The sequence below is a fragment of the Spinacia oleracea genome, chromosome 3, assembly GCF_020520425.1.
Source record: "Spinacia oleracea cultivar Varoflay chromosome 3, BTI_SOV_V1, whole genome shotgun sequence".
In the NCBI taxonomy this organism is placed as follows: Eukaryota; Viridiplantae; Streptophyta; class Magnoliopsida; order Caryophyllales; family Amaranthaceae; genus Spinacia; species Spinacia oleracea.
In genome coordinates, this window is record NC_079489.1 from 30,443,146 (window position 1) to 30,463,434 (window position 20,289).

Genomic DNA, 20,289 nt, shown 5'->3' on the forward strand with positions numbered 1-20,289 from the left:
TTGCCTATGGACTTGCATAGAGTGCATAATGTGTTCCACATATCTCAGTTAAGGAAATATATCCCGGATAAATCGCATGTGTTGCAACCGGAGACCCTAGAATTAGACCAAAGTCTAACCTTTGAGGAAAGACCTGTCAAGATCCTTGATAGCAAAGTGCGTAGTACGCGTACTAAAGATGTGAAAATTGTCAAAGTGTTGTGGTCTAACCAAGAATCTGAGGAAGCTACTTGGGAAGCGGAGGACGACATGAGAAAGAAATATCCCGAGCTTTTTCCTGAGGTTAGTTGAGTTACGGGGTCGTAACTCGTGTCTTTTAAGGGGGGTAGAGTGCGGTAGAATTTCGCGCTTTTTACCTTGTTTTCCCCTATTTTATGCTCAATTTAGTGCTTTCTATTGAATTTGCACTTATTATTGTCCTGTTTAATCATGTGAAGAGTACATCAACTTAATTTTTTTGTAAATGAACGTATTGAAAGTCTCAGAAAGTCTCAAGTTTTGAGTTGAATTTTGATTTCCGAACCCAAGTTTCAGGACGAAACTTCTTTTAAGGAGGGTAGACTGTAATACCTCGTATTTTTATAATATTTATAAATATATTTTATTATATTTATAAAGCATTTTACGATTTATTATCGTTTAAATAATATTTAAACGCATTGCATTTAATGTATTTTATTTTAATTAGGATATTTATTATTTTAATTAATTACGAAACGAATTTAATTCTTGAGTCGGGAAATTAAATGAGTTGCAAATGATTTTTAAAGCTTCGGGTTTTAAATAAAAAGTCCAATTCGTTTTATTAAACGAGCCCAATCCAAACAGTTTAATTTAAATCCTAAGCTAGCCCAATTCATTTAATTCCTAAGCCCAACTCAAATATCCTAAGCCTGGCCCATCAAGGGATTAGGGAGCCTATAAATAGACTCCCCCATCATTAAATGAACCCCTAAAATTTCATAAAGCCCATTTTTGATTTCTTGCACCTCACTCCTCTCCTCTCTTTGCTCGGCACACCGCACGCACGCACACAGCCCCGTGCTCGTGCTGCTGCGCCCTCGTGCTGCTCCGCCTCACGCCCAACGCCCACTCCCTCTCTTCCTCTCTCCCTCGCGCACAGCGCGCCCCTGCTTTGCTCGCCTTCCCTCGCGCACAGCGCCCACACTCTCGCCCTCTCTCGCTCTCTCCTCGCGCACAGCGCGCGCCCCTGCTGCCCTCGTCCCCTCGTCGCGGCGCGCGCCCCTGTGCCTCGTCCCCTCGCTGCTGCGCGCACACACACGATCGTGTGTGTGTTGTTCGTTCGTTGTTCAATTCTTTTCGCCCAATCACATTAATTCGTGGTTGTTCCGTGCTATAGGCCGGATTGGTATAATTCTCTTCTTCCTTACCTATTCTATTTAAATTCCGTATTTTAAATTATTATATTAATATTGTTTTGAGTAATTAAAATGCTGGGAACCGGTTATGAATACCGTGGTTTGAGGATTTGTGTGTTGTGATTCATTAGGTTTGTTTAATTATTAAAGGATGAATTTTCAGATTTGTTTATTGAATAAAGCATTGATTTTTATGATAATAAACTAGTGTTATTGGGATTTTCAAGTTTGGGTTTTAACCTAGACCTAATGAGTCAATTGATTAGCATAATTAGGTGATGATTTTAATTATGATAATCAATTATATTTTCAGATTTGAATAAAGGTTTAAAGTGTTGATTTTTATTGATTTTAAAGGCGGAAAAAGTATGTTTTCGTACTAGGGATTGATTTTGCAAATTGAGACGATTTTATTATTGAAAAACGATTGAATTCTAAAGTCTAAAGGAGGTTTTAATTTTTATAAAGTTGCTGGAAATTTAATGAATATGGAAATAATTTAAGTTTCATTATTTTGATGATAGGAGGTGAATTCTAGTTGAGTGCTCGTTATTGCAAAGTGGCCCCTACGCTTAGGTATTCAAGGTACGTACAAGTCTAGGGCGACCACACCTTTTTGTCAATGACATTACATGATTGTTGATGATGTGAATTATATTATGTGGAATCATGTTTATTTTGGTGAACGAGCATGTGATTTGTGATGTTGGATTTATTGGATTAATTGTTGAACAAGCATGTTGAAATTATTATGAGTATGGATTTCATTGTCAATCATGTTGTTCAATATTTATGCATGTATGGTTTATTTCACATGCAAGGGATGGATTATTTATTTGTATGTTATTGTACGGGATGTCTAGCATACTTTGAGCCATTTATTTGTACCTCGTTGTACTATTTATTTTACCACATGTGAAGGGTTAGCTCACGTAAGCCACCGCACATGTAGGGTTCAGTTGGGAATATTATGTATGAAATGAATTAGGATTTGTCGTGCAAGGGCACAACCCTCATGTTAATATGCATGATGTGGAGTCTCACTTTGGTGAGGAGGAACATGGTAGTAATATCACAAGTGTCTTGCTTGGTTGATCACAAGTCTTAAAGCATTAAAATAAGATTGTTTTGGTTGTTGTTTATTAATTGTATGTATGCATGTTGTCGAGTCTTGAGTTCGCCTTTATTAAAATATTAATAAACGTAAAGTGCAACCGGAACAAGCTTCAAAACTCTTGGAACGTATATACCTTGAGTATGAACAATGGGGGGAGTCTTGCCGGAAAGCTCGTACTCCTACTAATGATACAAGACGTTGTTTCATTTATATTATGCGCAGGAATTCCGTCGGTATGGCCCGACACTCGGTATGACCCGATTTTATTATTATATTTGGTGTATGGTTGGCTCCCATCACCTTTTCCCTTTGTGGATTATTCTTTTGGCCCGTTCGAAGCTTATTCTAATTAAATTGTGAGTCAAGAGTCGAGTCATGTGTCTCATGATTGTTTGTTAAGTATTATATGGCTTTTGCATGTTGATTAGTACTTAATGAGTGATGCATGTTTTAGTTTCATTTACTCTATGCTTGTAAGTACTCAGCTTTTGCTGACTACGTGCTTTGTGTGTTTCTGGTCATGGTCTTTGCCTTAATGACCCTATGATGATCCATCATTTGCACTTGCATTGTTGGGGAGTAGATTAATATAGCAGGTTGGTAGATCAAGTACGATCGAAATCATGTGGCTTGGGATGATTGAGAGAGTTGCATGCTTTCGTTCTTTGAAACTATTTTATTCAATATTTTAATTACGTTTGAAATGTTTGAATTATTTATATTTTGGGTTTTGGGCCATTATGGTTCCAAATTGTAGGAGGCCTCAATATTTCATTAATTATGGTTTTTAAAAGTTAGTTGACATTTAATTCCGCTGCGTAATTCTGGTAATAGCCTTAACCGTTATCACGGTGGCGGTAATACTTTAGTAATTCCTTTATTTTAAGTTGGAAAATGATTTTATAAAAGCAAGGAATTATTAGGGTGTTACAGATGGCATCTCAGATGGTAACTAGGCCACCAGAAAAGGATCTAGTCAAAACTTTCATTGCCAGTCTGCTCCCGAAATAAAACAACCACATGAAGTGTACGGGTCTCAAAACCTATGAAAGGGAATATAATATCTGGGTAGGCATTGAGGATGACTTGATGAAGACACCATCAACACCTACTCCTCAAGCAAAAAAATGGAGGAGTAAGAAAACTGAAACGGGACCCAACGTTCACGAGGTCAATGCACTCGAAGCTCCTCACCCCCAAAGAAACTTCTCCAAGGGAAATGGCTTCCCTAAGAAAAACAATGGAAATCAACGCAACTTTCAAAACCTACTTCAAAGGGTGTTCACTAACCTAGGTATGACCTACTCGGATGCATTTGATCAGTTGATTGAAAAAGAGCTCATCACTCCAATTGGCCCAACAGAGGACCCACCAGTCGACAAAAGGTCCAAGAGCTGGAACAAGGATGCCTATTGCAAATTCCATAATGGTAATGGACATGACATCGAATATTTCTACAAGATCAAACACCTGATCCAAAACATGGTGGAAAACAAACCTCTACCACTTCTTTCAGGGGCGAAGAAATCACTTGTAGTCCTAGCCATCTTTGAAGACTATGAGGACCTTGAGGATTCCTTTCCTTGCAATCTACTTTCTACTATCTTCCAACCCGTATCGGAGCTAGTGGTCCCTAACTTTTACCACCTCAGGCCTCAAATTCAAGTCTGGAAAGTGCCTAATCAATTGGTCACCCCTGATCTCGAGGAAAACATATGCCCATTGTCAACTCTCAAAGCTCTGGGATTTTCGGGCTATGATCTCATGCTATCTCCTATGAAGAATCTCAAGCTTTATGGCATCACCAACAAGGTTTTGGGAATCAAAAGTCTAATTTTCTATGTTGGGTGCAACAGGAAATAGTCACACTTTCTAATAATTAACATTCAAGCCTACTCTGATCTACTCCTTGACAAGCCTTGGGTTGAAGAACTGTTAGACGATCCATCCTACTTGGCCCTGAAGGGTCTTAGACCAAAAGACAAACTCATCCGAGAAACCATGGATCTGCGCCAAGAAGAGGATAAAGAGATGTTAACTTACTTCTATAAGTGGTTGGGCGCCGTTAGCCGCATCTAGCCTAATCTTCCAGGAGGAAATTTGGTCCGGATGTTCATGCTAAGTCTGAACAAGACATACAAGAGCCACTTCTCCATGTATCTGTATAGTACTTGGGATCAGATTCGAGACATGGCCACCCTCACCGGAAGTGACTGCTACATCATCGATGAAGAGGATCATTGGGAGCTCCATTGAAATTACATCTTTGATTAAGTCTATGCTTAATGTTCATGCATAGAGTCTAAGTCTAGAGTCCATGTTTTCAATTCTCGAGTCCTAATAAGTCCAAGAGTCTAGAGTTAGAGTCTTCTATTAATCAGTCTAAGCTCGCAGAGATCGAATGTCGATCTAAAGCTGTTGATGTAATCACTACTACAAATATGGGCAAAGAGACCCTCCTAAAATGGCATAAGATACCTCCTCTAGGGGGGTCTCTAGATGGGGGGTCTCTTTTTAAAAGAGACCCCCTCTAGATGGGGGACTCTTATGTAAAGTTGGTCGAAAATATTTTAGAAGGGAATGAGACCCCTTATTAGAGATATGGGATATGTTCGTAAAGATATTCAAACCCCATATGTAAGGTAGGGGGTCTCTTTGAATTTTTTAATTTTTTTTATTCAAGAAATTAAGACCCCATATATTAGATATTGGGTCTCTTTAAAAATTTTAATATTTTTTTATCGAATAAGCCCAGACCCCACATGTAAGGTATGGGGTCTCTTTGACATTTTTAATATTTTTATTCTAATAAGCTCAGACCCCGTATGTAAGATATGGGATCTCTTTGAATTTTTTATTATTATACCTAGAGAGAATTTTTATACATAACAGGTCTCTTTTCACTTATAATATTTGTTCAAAAGATCGATAATAGCAGGTAAATACCTACGAATTACGTAGATACACCTGCAATAATATTTCATAATATTTCATAATAATTCATTAATAATTCCATAATAATATATATTATTACCGAAAAAAATATTTTCCATAAGTAATGCTCAAAACGCAAAATCGATACATTAATTGTAATTTCCATAAACGTAAAAGCTTTACATCATAATTTCGAAAAACGTAAAAGAAAATGTTATAAAATCTATTCATTCACACCAATTTACCAATAATTGGAACCGAAACTCATGGAGTTATTTCCATAGCATCATCTTTTTTTCTTCATCTGCTTCTTGCTTGAGCAAATACTCAACCCACATGTCTCTAACCTCATCAACATTTTTCGATGTTTAAGTTTCTTGAGAAAACTGTAAATAAGTAACATAATTAGTATTTAAGCAAATTCATAGTCTTGTGGTATCCAAAGGATATAAAACTCAAATCCCAACATTGTCATCAGTTTGAATGCAAAATGTAAACTTGTGGTATTCAAAGAATTCCAACTCAAATTTTAGGAGCATGTAGTGCTTGAATCTAGAAATGAGCTACAGTGGTTGCTTTGATGATCAACCAGATTTATTGGATAATAATAATTTGCAGCTGAAACAAGAATATTAGATGACTGAAATTTAGCCGCCTTCTGAAGATAGAAGGCGTGATGAGATTGGCAGGAAAATACCTCGAATTTTAGAGGACGGCTGACTTTTTTATAGCCTTATAGTGGTCAAGTAGTTAATCATGCCACACAATAAACAATGTCTGATCATAGAATTATTGCAATGTATGATCAGAAAGAAAAGTGGAACAATAAGACAAAGAAGAATTAGAGAAATTATTCCAATGACGAAGATAATTCTTCTGGCCTTAATAAGCAGAACTCAATTAGAAATTCTGAAGAGGAGTCTCAGGAGTTGGCTCAAAGGAAATTAGTAATACTACTATCATCTTAAATGGCAAAACTAGAGCTAGCATGGGTGCTGCAACAGACCCTAAAAGTCTCTACGCGAGGGTAAGAATTTCAATTGTACAATATCAATACCATTACCAATGGATACAGCTAGGTATTTTGTTTGATCGTTGATTGTTGGTTTCATTTCAATGTTCTGTAGTAAAGGAGAGAGCGGATAAATGAACGACTAAGAATTTTTCAGAACCAAAATAGATTGTTCCTAAATTTCCAATGTACATTTTCCTGATGATAGAACTTTTAAAATAACTTCACACTTACCTACATCTACTGAATCATTGAAATTGAAACATTACAAGCAGAGACATACATACAAGCTAGCACCCAAATGCAACCAGAAAAAGATCAAACAATACATTAACCAATTTAACCCAAAACAAAACAAATTAACAATCACTTTAGCCCAAAGCAAAATAAATTAAACAATAGTCTTGGTAATTCAACTACAAATGAGCCTCTAAAGTACAAAGATACAAGCCCAAGCCTCTAATTATTTCCCCCCTAGTCCTCAATGTCTGTTTAATATTACCCTGAAACTTCAAGTTTTCTTATCTGTCCGTATATTTTTATTTTTTTCTACTGCTTTAATTATTATAAACCAACATCCCCCTAAACCCTAAGAACATAAATTTCAGTAGGCTCACAACAGATGTAACAAGTGCATATTTAAATAAAACATCAAAAGCTATATACTTAAAATAGAACTGTAAGGGAGTAATGAAGTCTACGACCTTGAACTTTTCATAAGTGCAGTAGTCCATGAACTTATCCCAATCAGGTTTAACTATCCAAGAATATTTCCATGGTGGTTGTTGACTTATTGTTCCATCATCTAAATACATCCATTGAAGTCCTAATCTAGTGTTGAAAGCTTTCCATCCCTTTGCAGCTTTTGAAAGTATCCAACGTTTGTGATTCTCAATGACATAAAACCCCTATGCATTGACACAAAGTCACTAGTTATACATGCATATACCATTTGAATTGGGGAAGCACTACAACAACAACAAATCAATGAACATGCATCACATAAACTGCAACAAACTTGAACAGAAAAGAGAGCAGCAGTAACAGATAACAATGCCAAAAACCACACTGCACAACAATCAGTACCACACGACAATTTAGCCTCACCACATATGTTCCGATTTCACTATATTTTGTTCTACAGTTTTCACAGGGAATAAAGTAACAACATAACAATACAAATTTAACAGCTCGGTGACTAAAGTTCTCGCTCAACAACAGTCTCTAGTTCATTAAGACGATGTTTATACTAAATCCATAATTAGAAAATAAACAATTATTCCGTAATCAATACCAATCAACAAATAAATTTCCAATCCCTTAATATTAATACCAACGAATAACACATTAGTTCAAGAACGGTCTAAGCATTCATATGAACTACATTCCTGAAGCACAAAGGTGAACTAAACATATCTTCTGATGCTTTCGCCTTTTTTCCATAAAGAATGTGGAGTTAGTAAAGATTATAATCACCCTTTTAAAACTAACAACAAATCAATAATGAAAACAATGGTATTCAGACTTAGCTTATTGACATTTAATACCTTGAGAAGTATCATAGGTTTCCTAAGGAAATTGATCCATGCACACCACTAAGGTGATGTTAGAGCACCCTTTATGAGAGAATATAAAACCTCTTATACTCACATGAATTGTGCCAAAAACATTTCCAGTTTCCGAACCCTAGCCAGTAAATGCTGCTACAATTGAAATCAAATCACCAATTGCCACTATTGGCCTACCTGCACTTTCGCGTCAGAGGGGATAGGGGGTGTAAATTCTATAAAAGCCTTATGGTTAGACTTGTTTGTTCACTCAAATCCCTATCATGTATAAGTTTCCAATTAGAAAAAGACAAAAAAATAACGCAGCTTAAAGTCATAAAATCAAGTTCTGAGACCCAAATCACCAGATTCGAACACCAAAATTCTGAGTTGTGGAGCTTATTTTCATGAAATTCAACACTAATGGTACAATGAGGCAACAATAAGAGGACAAATTAGAAACAAAATTAGATAATTCACCAACTCAAACATGGTACCTAATTTCGATACTAAATGAGAGAAATGAAATAAATTTTTAACATCAAGCTTGAAAAATTCAAACAGGAAACTATTCCAAATCAAGGCCTCAACAATAATCATCATTTATCATAGAACAAAATTGAGATAAAAAACTCAATAACCTCCAAACCTGAAACAAACCAGAGAGGTATTTCCAAATTTGCTTGCTATAATAGCAAAAAAAAAAAACGCTAGAGAAAAAACAACAGTAAATAACATCAAATTTTAACAAATAACTAGATTATTACTAGCCCATAATAACCATCAAATTCTCAACCTAAACCAAATTATCTCTTTTAAACACACTATATTTTGTACCTTTTTCTACTTTTTCCTAATGTAGCAAGCAACGACGACAACGACAAGAACACTAGCAGAAATAGCTCCAATAACAGGTAATTGAGTCTTTAATCCTTTGAATTTGTTATCGCTTGCTTCTCCTTATCAGCTTTTTCTAGAATAACAGCTTCTCTCTTTGTTAACTTTCTCCGTTAATCCGCTGATCAATTTATCAGATTCCGTCGATTTCTTCACCAATTCATCCATTTTCTCTTCCATTTGCTTCACCTTATAATATTATTGATTTTGATTATTTAAACTGCTGGGAACGGTTATGAACACCGTATATTGATGTTTTCGTATTTAAATTCATGAGATTGATTTTAATTGGAAAAGTAATAATTTTCAGATTAAATAAAATATTAAAGTGTCAATTTTTATTATCAAAACAAAGATTTTAGAATCTATAATAGTTGTTGGAAATTTAGTAAACATGGATAATAATTAAGTTTCTTTATTTTAATTATAGGAGGTGATTTCTAGCTTTGGGTCGTGATTCACAAAGTGGCCCCCATACTTAGGTATTCAAGGTACGTACATGACTAGGGTGACCACCTATTCCATGAGGATTATGTGATGTTTATTAATTGTGAATCATGTGGACTTAAAGTGTTGAGAATTCATGTTTGATGTGTGAACAAGCATGCTGAGAATTATTATTGAATCTATGAATTCTATGTGGACAATCATGTTGTGATCAATTATAAACGTTGAATTATGTCAAGCATGTTGTTCAAGTTTATATGCATGTATGAGTGTTTCACATGCAAGTTTTTATGGTTATGCTATTGTACGGGATGTCTAGCATACTTTGAGCCTAGTGGATATGCTGCAGTGCATTATTTATTCTACCGTAGAGTAGAATATGTTTGGAAATTTTATGTGAATTGAACTAAGGACTATTCGTGCTATGAGCACACCCCACTTGTTAACTGGCAATGTCGGGTTATCTCAACGGTGTTTGAGAAGGAACAATGGGAGTAATATCACTTGAGTCCTATGTTTGATCACAAGTCCTAAAGGATTAAAATAAAGTGTCATTGTTTAACTGTTTGTATGTTATGCTTTGTGTTGAGTATTGAGTCGCCTTGAACATAACATATTAATTAACGTAAAGTGTAACCCGAATGAGCTTTAAAACTCTTGGAACGTATATACCTCGAGTATGAACAATGGGGGGAGTCTTGCCGGAAAACTTGTACCCCTTGAATGATACAAGACGTTGTTTCATTATTTTATTTTTATGCTTTTATGCACTGGAATTCCATCGGTATGGCCCAACTGTCGGTAGAAAGTCCGAATTTTATTTATTTGGTGCTTGGAGGGCTCCCAACACCTTTATCTTTCCCTTTGTGGATATTTTCTCTTACCCGTTCGAAGTTAATTCTTATTAATCTGTAGTCAAGTGTCGAGTCTTGTCTCCATGATTACTTGTTTAATAAATGGCTTTTGCATGTGGATTTTTATTAATTCGAGTGAAGCATGTTAGGATAGAATGTTATTCTAGCTTGTCCGTACTCAGGTTTTGGCTGACTTTCTGCTTCATGTATTTCGGTCATGGCCTTTGCCTTAATGACCCTATGATGATCCACCATTGCATTTGCATTGTTGGAGAGTAGATTTCGAATAAACAGGTTGTGAGAGATAACTTGCGGAAGAAGTTATCATGGGATTGTGATGAGAGTTTATGTTTTCCTACTTCCGTATTTTATAAACTCTATTTTATTTTATAGTCGTGACTAAACCAATGATTTAATTATGAGTTAATGGATTTCAATTTGTTTTGGGCCGTAACGGTTTCGACTTTGTAGTCACACCATTAACTATTTATTATGATTTGAAAGTTAGTTATTTCCGCTGCGTAATTCTGGTAAATAGCCTTAGTCGTTATGACGATGGCGGTAATATCTTGGTAATTCATTTATATTAGTTGGAAAAAGGAATTATAAATATAAGGAATTATCAGGGTGTTACAATACCAGTCAGATTCCTAGCTGAAAATGTCATGCTTTGAAACTTTTCAGTTGTGAGGGGGTCGAAAAAGCACGAGGCTAATGCGTGACCTCGTCCCTCGTGGGTGTGACGCTTCTTTTTGTCAAATCAAGTGTAACTGGATTTCTGTGAGTTTACACCCAATTGACTAGTAATATAGGAGTCGCCATTCAATTTTTAATGACAATGAGAAAAACTGACAAAACCCGGTTATCATGACATAAAGGGAGTGCAATTATGTTTGACCACGACGGCCGTAGGTTCCCTTGTGATCCCTGGTGTGGGGATCTCTCAACATACACCCGCAAGGTAGAGATTGAGGGTTCGGGGGACTGTAACTACCGAGAGGAGTCATTAGAGGAAAAAACTTGATAAGTTGCTCTTAAAAGTGGCTTATAAGTTGCCCTTCGTAAGTGCCACCAATGGGGGGTCACTTTTGTAAAATTATCAAAAGTTGCCCTTAAAAAGGGCACCTTATAATCTTATAAGGTGCCTTTGTTGCAAACAAGGGCACCTTATGTGAAACTTATAAGGTGCCCTTGTTGCAAACAAGGGCACCTTATGTGAAACTTATAAGTTGCCCTTGTTCCAAACAAGGGCACCTTATTAGCTGCACATAAGTTGCTCTTGTTGCAAACAAGGGCAACTTTTGAGTTTTTTTTTTTTTAAAAAAAAAAATCTGCAATATAATTCCTAATATTCTGCAATATAATTTCTGATTTTGCAATATAATTTCTGTTTCATCAAATATCAGCTTGACATTCTCCAAAATGATATAAATTTCAAATTTCCAATAATATTACCGAATTAATTCAAATGTAATTAATTAAATCGATAAATAACAAAATAATGTAAGAGTCACGAATAACTACAAGTCTTCTCTATTTATTACACTGAGGGTAGTTCACAATCGTTGAAGTAAGTAGCCCACTTGTCTCGAACTTCATCCAACTCCTTTTTGGTAAAGGGCCCCTCCCTTGGAGTTTTGAAAACCTTTAAAAGAACACCGTACATGCAAACCAATAAATTAAATTAAGTTTCATATGCGAAAACAAAAATTATATTGGTCACGAAAACAATTATATTGGCCAAAAATGACATTTTTGAACCCAAATACCAACAAGCGAATCTCTTTCCACACTCTAACCCTTTTTCATGATTTATAAGATTAGTAAGATGATTATAAGACTCATTTCAAGTTCGTTATGCACGCCTATTGGTCATTTATGGCCAAAAATGGCATTTTCGATCCCAACTACGAACAAACGAACGTATATCCACATTCTAAACCTTTTTCATGATTTAGATGATTAATTATATGATTATAAGAATCAGTTCAAGTTCGTTATGCACGCCTATGGTTCATTTGGGTCGATATAGATCTTTTATGGTCAAAAATGGCATTTTCGATCCCAACTACCAACAAACAAACCTATATCCATATTCTAAATGTTTTTCATGATTCTTATGATTAGTTATATGTTTGTGAAACTCATTTCGTTTGTTATGCACGCCTAAGGGTCATTTGGGTCGATATAGGTCATTTATGGCCAAAAATGGCATTTTCGATCCCAACTACCAACAAACGAACCTATTTCTATATTCTAAACGTTTTTCATGATTCATATGATTAGTTATATGATTATAAGAGTCATTTCAAGTTCGTTATGCACGTCTATGGTTCATTTGGGTCGATATAGGTCATTTATGGTCAAAAATGGCATTTTCGATCCCAAATATCAACAAATGAACCTAAGGACACTTTCTAAATCTTTTTTATGTTTGATATGATAAGTTAGAGCCTTAGAGGTTACTAAGATTTATTTCAAGTTCTTTATGCACATCTAAGGCTCATTTGGCCCGATATAGGTCATACCGAGACAAGTATAATAAATTCTAACTTCCTCTATTTTTACTTTTTATGTCAACCAAACAACTAGCCAATCTATAAATTCCCATGAATTTCAAATTCCCCAATTTTTAGATGTCAACCAAACAACCCCTTATACTTTGTGTATTTCCTTAGTTAAGTCTGTTTTTATTAAAGATGGTGGCGAAGTATTATCTGAATTATTTCTAATCAATTTTACTTTTTTTGTTTTGTAACTGAAGTAATAGTAATACCACTTGCATTAAACTTCAAGTAAACTTATTTTTCATCATAGCATTTCAGCCAGGAAGCATACTATGAATAAGTACACAGAAAGAAAGTACAACAAAAGTCTAACCTGGATAATAATAATTGTAATAGCTAGCAGGTGGATTATACACATCTTGCCCAGCACCTGACTCTTGACCAGTCTCCCCTTTGACGTTTGGGGACACCCTGATTAGATGAGGTGGAATCAGAAGTGATCCCATTGTCAGATGCGACCTAGTGAATGTCAAAGAAAGACTTATGAGTTTTACTTTGCATAGAAATTCCAATCCAGCAAAGATGAGCAGCGGTGGGGGGTCTTTGAACAATGATTACGCATACTAATCATAACACACTACTTAAGAAGTCAATTACAAGAAACCCTATCAAGATGAGCATATCATTCATAACAAATTAACGACGTTTCTTCCACCTTTATCCTTTCTTAAAGAAGATACCACCTTTATATTGTCAAAGGCAACAATATCACTCATAAGAAAAGCTGAAGGCATCATCACTGCTTTTTGTCCATAAATTTTCTTTACTGTTCGACATGCACATGCACCTATAGTTTGTAAAAGAAACAGGTGACATTCTTACAAAGCTAAAGCACATTCAACACTTTTTTTTTCATCATTTTTTTGTTCATAATTAATTAATTACCCTTAAACAGTTCGCAATGGACATGCAACTCTCCCCCCACCCCTCTTCCAACATTAGGCAACTACATTTCAACAGTTACGATGAACCGTAGCAATGTCATATTCACTCTAATAACAGCATACCAGTTCCTATTGATTCACATCTACCTGAACAGAAGCTTCTAGTAGGTGTTAAGGTACAACCGTTCAAGATCCAACCCTCATAAAACCATGACCAAATCAGTGCCCCAACACTGATACTCCCTCCGTATTTTTTTAAGGGATACACTTGCCTTTTCCGGCCGTATTTATTTAAGAGATACACTTGCCATTTTTAGTAACTTATCAACCCCACCATCTAATTAAATAATACATCTAATATACCCTATCACCCACTATCCTATTAAACAAATATTTTCATAAACTCACCCCACTCTCCACCCACCAAAATGACATGGTCCCCACATATTTAATTATTAAAATATCTATCCAACCCCACTTGCTTTATTATTTTATTCCATTCAATTATTCTTCTTAATACCCGTGCCCGGCCAAGTGTATCTCTTAAAAAAATACGGAGGGAGTAAAATAAACCAACTGAAAACAGGCATGCATAAACCAAAATAGACAAAATAGAAGGACAGGGGAGAAGTTTTCATGAACAAGAGGATGAAAGCAAAAAGGCCAATAGCAAAATAGTTATCTCCTCGTCCCGCATATAATAAGAGGCATATCAGTTTCCAGTAAAAACAAAGCGCGGGAAGCGATCTAGGCCAGCAAAAATACTATGCTCTTAGAAAGTAATATGACTTATTTATATACCACGGACATGCTAAAATTTGAATACAAAGACAGTTGCGAACAAGGAAAACTTCTATGATGTTTATTTACTTTTTCCTTGGAGAAATATGGACTTGGAGTGGATGTTTCATCACTGTAATGAATTCTTGCTTCTCAGATAAACTCTGAGCAGCAGCAATATCCACCCTATTCGAAAAGGATACGAGTGCTACAGCAAGTTGTCGATCTCTTAAGGTGATTTTTTGCTCAGCTTCTAGCTTAAGAGTAATTTCACTTACCTTCTTATTGTAGTATTCTATGGTATCAACCATATTGCTTGAAAGCAAGCCAATACGATTGGTAGGTCTAATTCCCTCAGGACTACCAATTGTTCTTGATTGTACATAAATTGTTTCCCCTCGTCCATGGTAGCTAGGGTTCCTGCAACATAGTATAAGAAGAAAGTCAGTTTCAAAAGATATAACACTACTAACATAAGGAAACTGATTTCCCTCTTCTTATTTTCATCTTCTTGCACAAGTACCTGCTAACTAAATCATAATGAACGTTTACAAGGTATCAAAACAAGAAAAGTGATATAATTCTATCAGAAGTAAGAACATGACTCAGATCATGCAGATAAAATTATCACTGCATTAGACAATTAATGTAATCAAATATGAACTGCAATAACCTGACTTAAGTCGTTTCAGAACAATGTATATGCCTTTGACATATAAAGACTGCTATTATTGATAAACTAATAACTAGAAGGCCACACTTTGTTTAAATGGGAATAAAAAAAATGCTTACAATAAAGAAATACAAGTAGCAAACATAGGCAGGAAGCATAGGGGAAACTAAATAAATAAAATAATGGTTCTGCATTTATAAAATCTAAAAACAACAGTCCACCAAAACATAATCCAAAATAAGACTTGGTATTACTGAAATAATATTTAGTATAATCTGGCAGGAAGGATATGGGACCATACTCTCGTATTATATTAGATCTAATAAGCACATACGGAGTACCAAATAGCTAATTTTCAAATGCTCCAAATCTACACTAATCAAACACTAGAAGAAGAAAAAAACACTAAATTTTTCTTAATAAAATTGTTTCTAAGCATTCTGCAGACAAGACTTAACTACAAACTAGTACAGACTATACATACAAAACGTACATTGGCACTGCCTAAACCTGAAAGAAGATGATCAAACATTTTCATTATACTTTGAATTGGAAGGGCTTTGAGGTATGAAGACCAGAAGCAGCACCAGCATCTATTGAAACAAGCAAAAACAACAAGTTAAGAAGTTGGATCATTAACCACTTGAATGAACATCGTTTGATCCTGTTTTGGGCAATGTACATCTGTATTGGGAAATATATGGATAATGGCCAAAACCCGACTGCTCCTAGCAACGCAATGACGCCATTGAAGAAGGCATTGCCATAGCCAATACAGTTACAAGGGTCACAAATATGGTTCTTCCAGTTAGTCTTAATAGATTTAGGCTTATCAAAGTTTTGATGCCTATTCTAATGGGATACTCTGCCAAATAAACAATAAATAGCCAATGATGATCTCGTTCAGCACTTCATCAGATTATCCATCCTTTTATCTAGGATTTAAATATTCCACTATTAAATGTTCTCATCAGATAATTTCTCTGATAACACAAAACTTGACCACCGTGATTTTAGTAAGTTAACCTCAAGTCTAAAAAATTGCTGCAACTACTACCACCTTAACAGTCTAGCTACATACTTCATATACCTAAAATCATAATCAAATCAGCTAAAATTTAATAATCAAATATCCATTAACAAAATTCAGATAATCTCAATAAAATCAAATTAAAAACAAACATTAAGGTCAAACATATATCATCCAAAACAGCAAAAAAAAAGAGCCAAATCGTCAAAATTACAACAAAAAAACGCAATAAAACAGGGTAAATAATGATGAACTAGAAACAAATAATCAAAAACAATATGACACCAGTTATTATACATCTCCTAATTTGTCACTTAAGTTCAAAATTCAAATACCAGCTCACAAAAAAAAACGCAAAGAGAGAAGAGGTGGAGCAAAAACGATACCAGGCGAACTTCAGGGGAGCTTCAGATATGAGAAAATACGTGCGATTGAACCAAATCTCAGACGAACTCAAGCAAATTTCAGCGAACTCAACTAACTTTCAGATGAACTACATCAAATTTCAACCAAAACATGTAAAATTAGGGTTAGCAAACTTGAAGATTGGGAGAGAGAAATAAAATTGGAGATTAAGGGGAGAGAAAGGGAGAAGAGAAGTTAAATTGAAGCTTAGGGAGAGAGAAAGTAAATGGAAGATTTGGGGCTTTTTTCATTTTGAGAATCTGAAAGAGAAATTGGGGAAGACGGAGTACGGAGTTTGGCATTTTTTTAAAAAAAAAAATATAAATTGATCAAATTGGGCAAGAAAGCAAGGGTTTTGTTGGGATAGCTTTTATTTTTTTTATTTTTTTTAACCATTATAAGTTGCTCTTGTTAGATAAGGGCAGCTTTTTTTTTTTTTTTTTTTTTTTAACCATTATAAGTTGCTCTTGTTGTATAAGGGCAACTTTTGATGAACAACTTATAAGATTCCTAGCTGAAAATGTCATGCTTTGAAACTTTTCAGTTGTGAGGGGGTCGAAAAAGCACGAGGCTAATGCGTGACCTCGTCCCTCGTGGGTGTGACGCATCTTTTTGTCAAATCAAGTGTAATTGGATTTCCTGTGAGTTTACACCCAATTGACTAGTAATATAGGAGTCGTCATTCAGTTTTTAACGACAATGAGAAAAACTGACAAAACCCGGTTATCGTGACATAAAGGGAGTGCAATTATGTTTGACCACGACGGCCGTAGGTTCCCTTGTGATCCCTGGTGTGAGGATCTCTCAACATACACCCGCAAGGTAGAGATTGAGGGTTCGGGGGACTGTAACTACCGAGAGGAGTACTCGTTCTTCGATAACTCCAGAGGCAGGATATCCTTACTAGCTCAGCATAAATAATTGAAGGGACATGCGTTAACTATTAAACTAATCTGAGTTGATTTTAACAATATGCAACATATAGTACTAGATCGAACGCGATTATCTGATTTAGATTGTTTTAAGGGACCTAGCATGATAATCCGATTTCCCAACATATTATCTTTATTAGGCGTGATAGAACAATCATATTTAATTAGTTTAACAGTTTATAAAAGGGCGAGGAAAGCAATTAAATCATGGAAAAGGGACACATTACGACGCACCCTTGAGAGGTGCGTCACGGTTCTCAAAAAAAACTAACCACTTTGACTTTGCTATTTCTCCTTTTATTTAACGAATCTCAAGTTATGGGACAAGATACGTTCTGTTCGATGTTTGGACGATTGCGACAGAACGCGTGATCAGTTTTGCAGCGTGAGGCTTAGGCTTAGGGGTTTAGAGTCAATACTCAGAATAATAATTGTGTGTTGTTGTCTTTTTTCACGTCGAACTTAGGGCCCTATTTATAGAAAAGAGTTCGTGGAAAGATAGAATTGTAGAGCTCTAATCCATGAAGAATTAGGAAAGAACACGTCCCAGGTAATTTCAGCGCCCAGGGCTGGGCGTTGAAAATAGGATCCAAGCAATTTCAGCGCCCAGGGCTGGGCGTTGAAATTGATGTTTTGGCCGTTCCTTTGTCTGATTCGGACTCTTAAAATCCGGAGTGTATGAGACTTAATCGAGTCTTTTAGTGCGTATTAATTTCATGACGGGATGCGTCTGGGCCCGTTACGAACTCTAGGCTCGTTAGGATTTTAATTAATACGTAACCCTTATTTTCGAATCATATTAGGAATAAGATTCTCTCGCAATTTCTATCTCATTTAGGATTTATGTTGGAGTGCAACACCTAATTCTGACAGGTTTCTATCTTTTATGACTTGCCACTTTTAATAGCTACCCATTATGGCAGTTACTATTTTTAACAGGTTTCCATAAATAGCAGGTTTCGGGAAATGAAAAGGGGAATTGAGATTCGTTATTTTATAGGAGATGCGTTGTCAAGTGGAGATTTATGTTCTCATCATCAAACCTTCCCTTTCGGAAATGGGGACAAAAGTAGGTGTCTACAGTTAGCCCCCACTTTGACTGAGTCTTGGAGTAAGACGATGGTCAAAGTATTAGACGGAGTGCGCCACACAAGTCATGGTGACCTGCTTTTGCGAGGGTCTCACGAGCCCCCGAGTGATAACATTTGACTTAAGGGTCATCACTTGAAGTGTCGACATATCCCTCACGTGTCATTGGGATTTGTCAACGGATAGTATAGAAACTCCCTCACTTTGTCATTAGAAGTATCTAAAGAGACATAGAATCTCCCTCACTTTGTCATTGGGAGTAGCTACAGTTGTTTTCGAAATCAAAGCTATAAAGTGTAATTGGGCCTGGCCAATCCCAATCACGAGGTAAAAATGTTTTTTTAAAGATTCTCATTTTAAGGGTTAGCTAAACGAGAAAACCCCCTTGTTTTCATGGGACGTAAAACGAAGGAAAATCCAACACATCGTTCTTTTTTGGAAAAACGGAAAACCAATCCTTTAATTTTTGGAAAAAGGGAAAACCAGAAAAAGGTATCGTTGCGGCGACTAAGGACCTGCGCGGTTAGTGACGCAGACCCCGCCAGCTGAAGATGGCGAGCCTGTCCGTTGAGGGTGGACGCCCCGTCCGATAGAAGTGGACGAATCTGTTTTGATGTTTTGAAAATAAGGACCTACGCGGTTTGTGACGTAGACCCCGCCGGCTGAAGATGGCGAACCTGTCCGTTGAGGGTGGACGCCCCGTCCGATAGAAGTGGACGAATCTATTTTGAAATTTGTTTGTGCTTTTTTGAAAATAAGAACCTACGTGGTTTGTGACGTAGACCCCGCCGGCTGAAGATGGCGAGCCTATTTTAAATTTGAAGACTTTATTTTTCGAAAACTGAGGACCTGCGTGGCTAGTGACGCAGACCCCGCCTGTTGAAGGTGGGCGAGCCCATTTTGAATTTCTTACTTTCTTTTCATTTTGCCTATGTAGAAGGGCTTTTGTGTTTACAACCTGTTGGTGGGTCGCAATATTTCCTGATTAAGTGTGTCCTATAAGTGGGCCCACACTGTGTATATTTCCGTTAACGATATATTTTTTTAAAACACCTTTTTTTTTTTTTGAGATTGTCCAAACACGGGACTGTGTATAGCGTAGTCCGGGAACATGATTTTAACCTTGCACACTCTTTGTTGGAGCATATATTTTTCCGCGAGCCCCCAAGCAATTGGGCTCGTCGGTCATTTTTTGCCAAGAGAGGCACGTAGCTTATAACATCTTTTAATCATGTTTGGGGTCATGCTCGTATGTGCGAGTGACCTTTATAGTGGTATGCTATTTTGACAAAGTCGTGGAGTGCGACTTTCAGTAAAGAAATCGGCAATTTTCAAGTCGAATGAATATGGCAGGGCCCTATAGAAGTCAGAGCTGTTTTTTTGGCCTGGGTTCATTTTCGGCGCCCAGGCCAGGGCGTCGAAATAATTCACGCCCAGGTGGGGCATTGAAAGTGTTGTTTGGGCTGGTCTTTTGATGACACAGTTGGCCTCTTGTTCATTCGTTTATTTCACTTGGAAGTTCTATGTATTCTCTTTTCTTTTGTTTTTTTCTTTATTTTTAGAACGTGATGATTTTCTTAAGAAGCCGTAGCCGATTGGTGGACTACGGTGCTTGTCTCTTTGGGGCGATTATTTTAAGGAACTGTTGCTCTTAAGGCGTACAGTTATTGCGATAGTTGGGCGAGTCTATATGGGCCGAGGAACATACCTTGAGGCGTAAGACTTTGACCGCTCTTGTTGTT

General features: G+C 36.4%; 1 protein-coding gene and 1 long non-coding RNA gene across 5 annotated transcripts; one reads left to right on the top strand and one right to left on the bottom strand.

The window, feature by feature from the left end:
- Window positions 1-5,503: 5,503 nt before the first annotated feature.
- Window positions 5,504-16,846, bottom strand: LOC110805978 (uncharacterized). 4 transcript variants are annotated; one of them, XR_008930275.1, is made up of 4 exons: window positions 16,508-16,846; window positions 13,068-14,838; window positions 7,147-7,350; window positions 5,504-5,816 (listed from the first exon to the last, which is right to left on the bottom strand). XR_008930275.1 is itself a non-coding variant. In XM_056840050.1 (4 exons), the coding sequence occupies exons 2-4, from the start codon at window positions 14,727-14,729 to the stop codon at window positions 5,782-5,784; spliced, it is 402 nt and encodes a 133-aa protein (XP_056696028.1). In that variant the 5' UTR covers window positions 14,730-14,838; window positions 16,508-16,846; the 3' UTR covers window positions 5,504-5,781. The 4 variants fall into 4 exon arrangements, 2 of the variants coding, with proteins under 2 accessions (XP_056696028.1, XP_056696027.1); XM_056840050.1 differs by lacking the exon at window positions 7,147-7,350 and having other exon boundaries at window positions 13,068-13,213; window positions 14,509-14,838; XR_008930274.1 differs by lacking the exons at window positions 5,504-5,816; window positions 7,147-7,350 and adding an exon at window positions 11,601-11,832 and having other exon boundaries at window positions 13,068-13,213; window positions 14,697-14,838; window positions 16,508-16,842.
- On the top strand, window positions 8,648-10,684 carry LOC130470275 (uncharacterized). The gene is made up of 3 exons (XR_008930276.1): window positions 8,648-8,903; window positions 9,317-9,377; window positions 10,467-10,684. It is a non-coding gene; the product is annotated as an uncharacterized lncRNA (long non-coding RNA).
- Window positions 16,847-20,289: the final 3,443 nt, after the last annotated feature.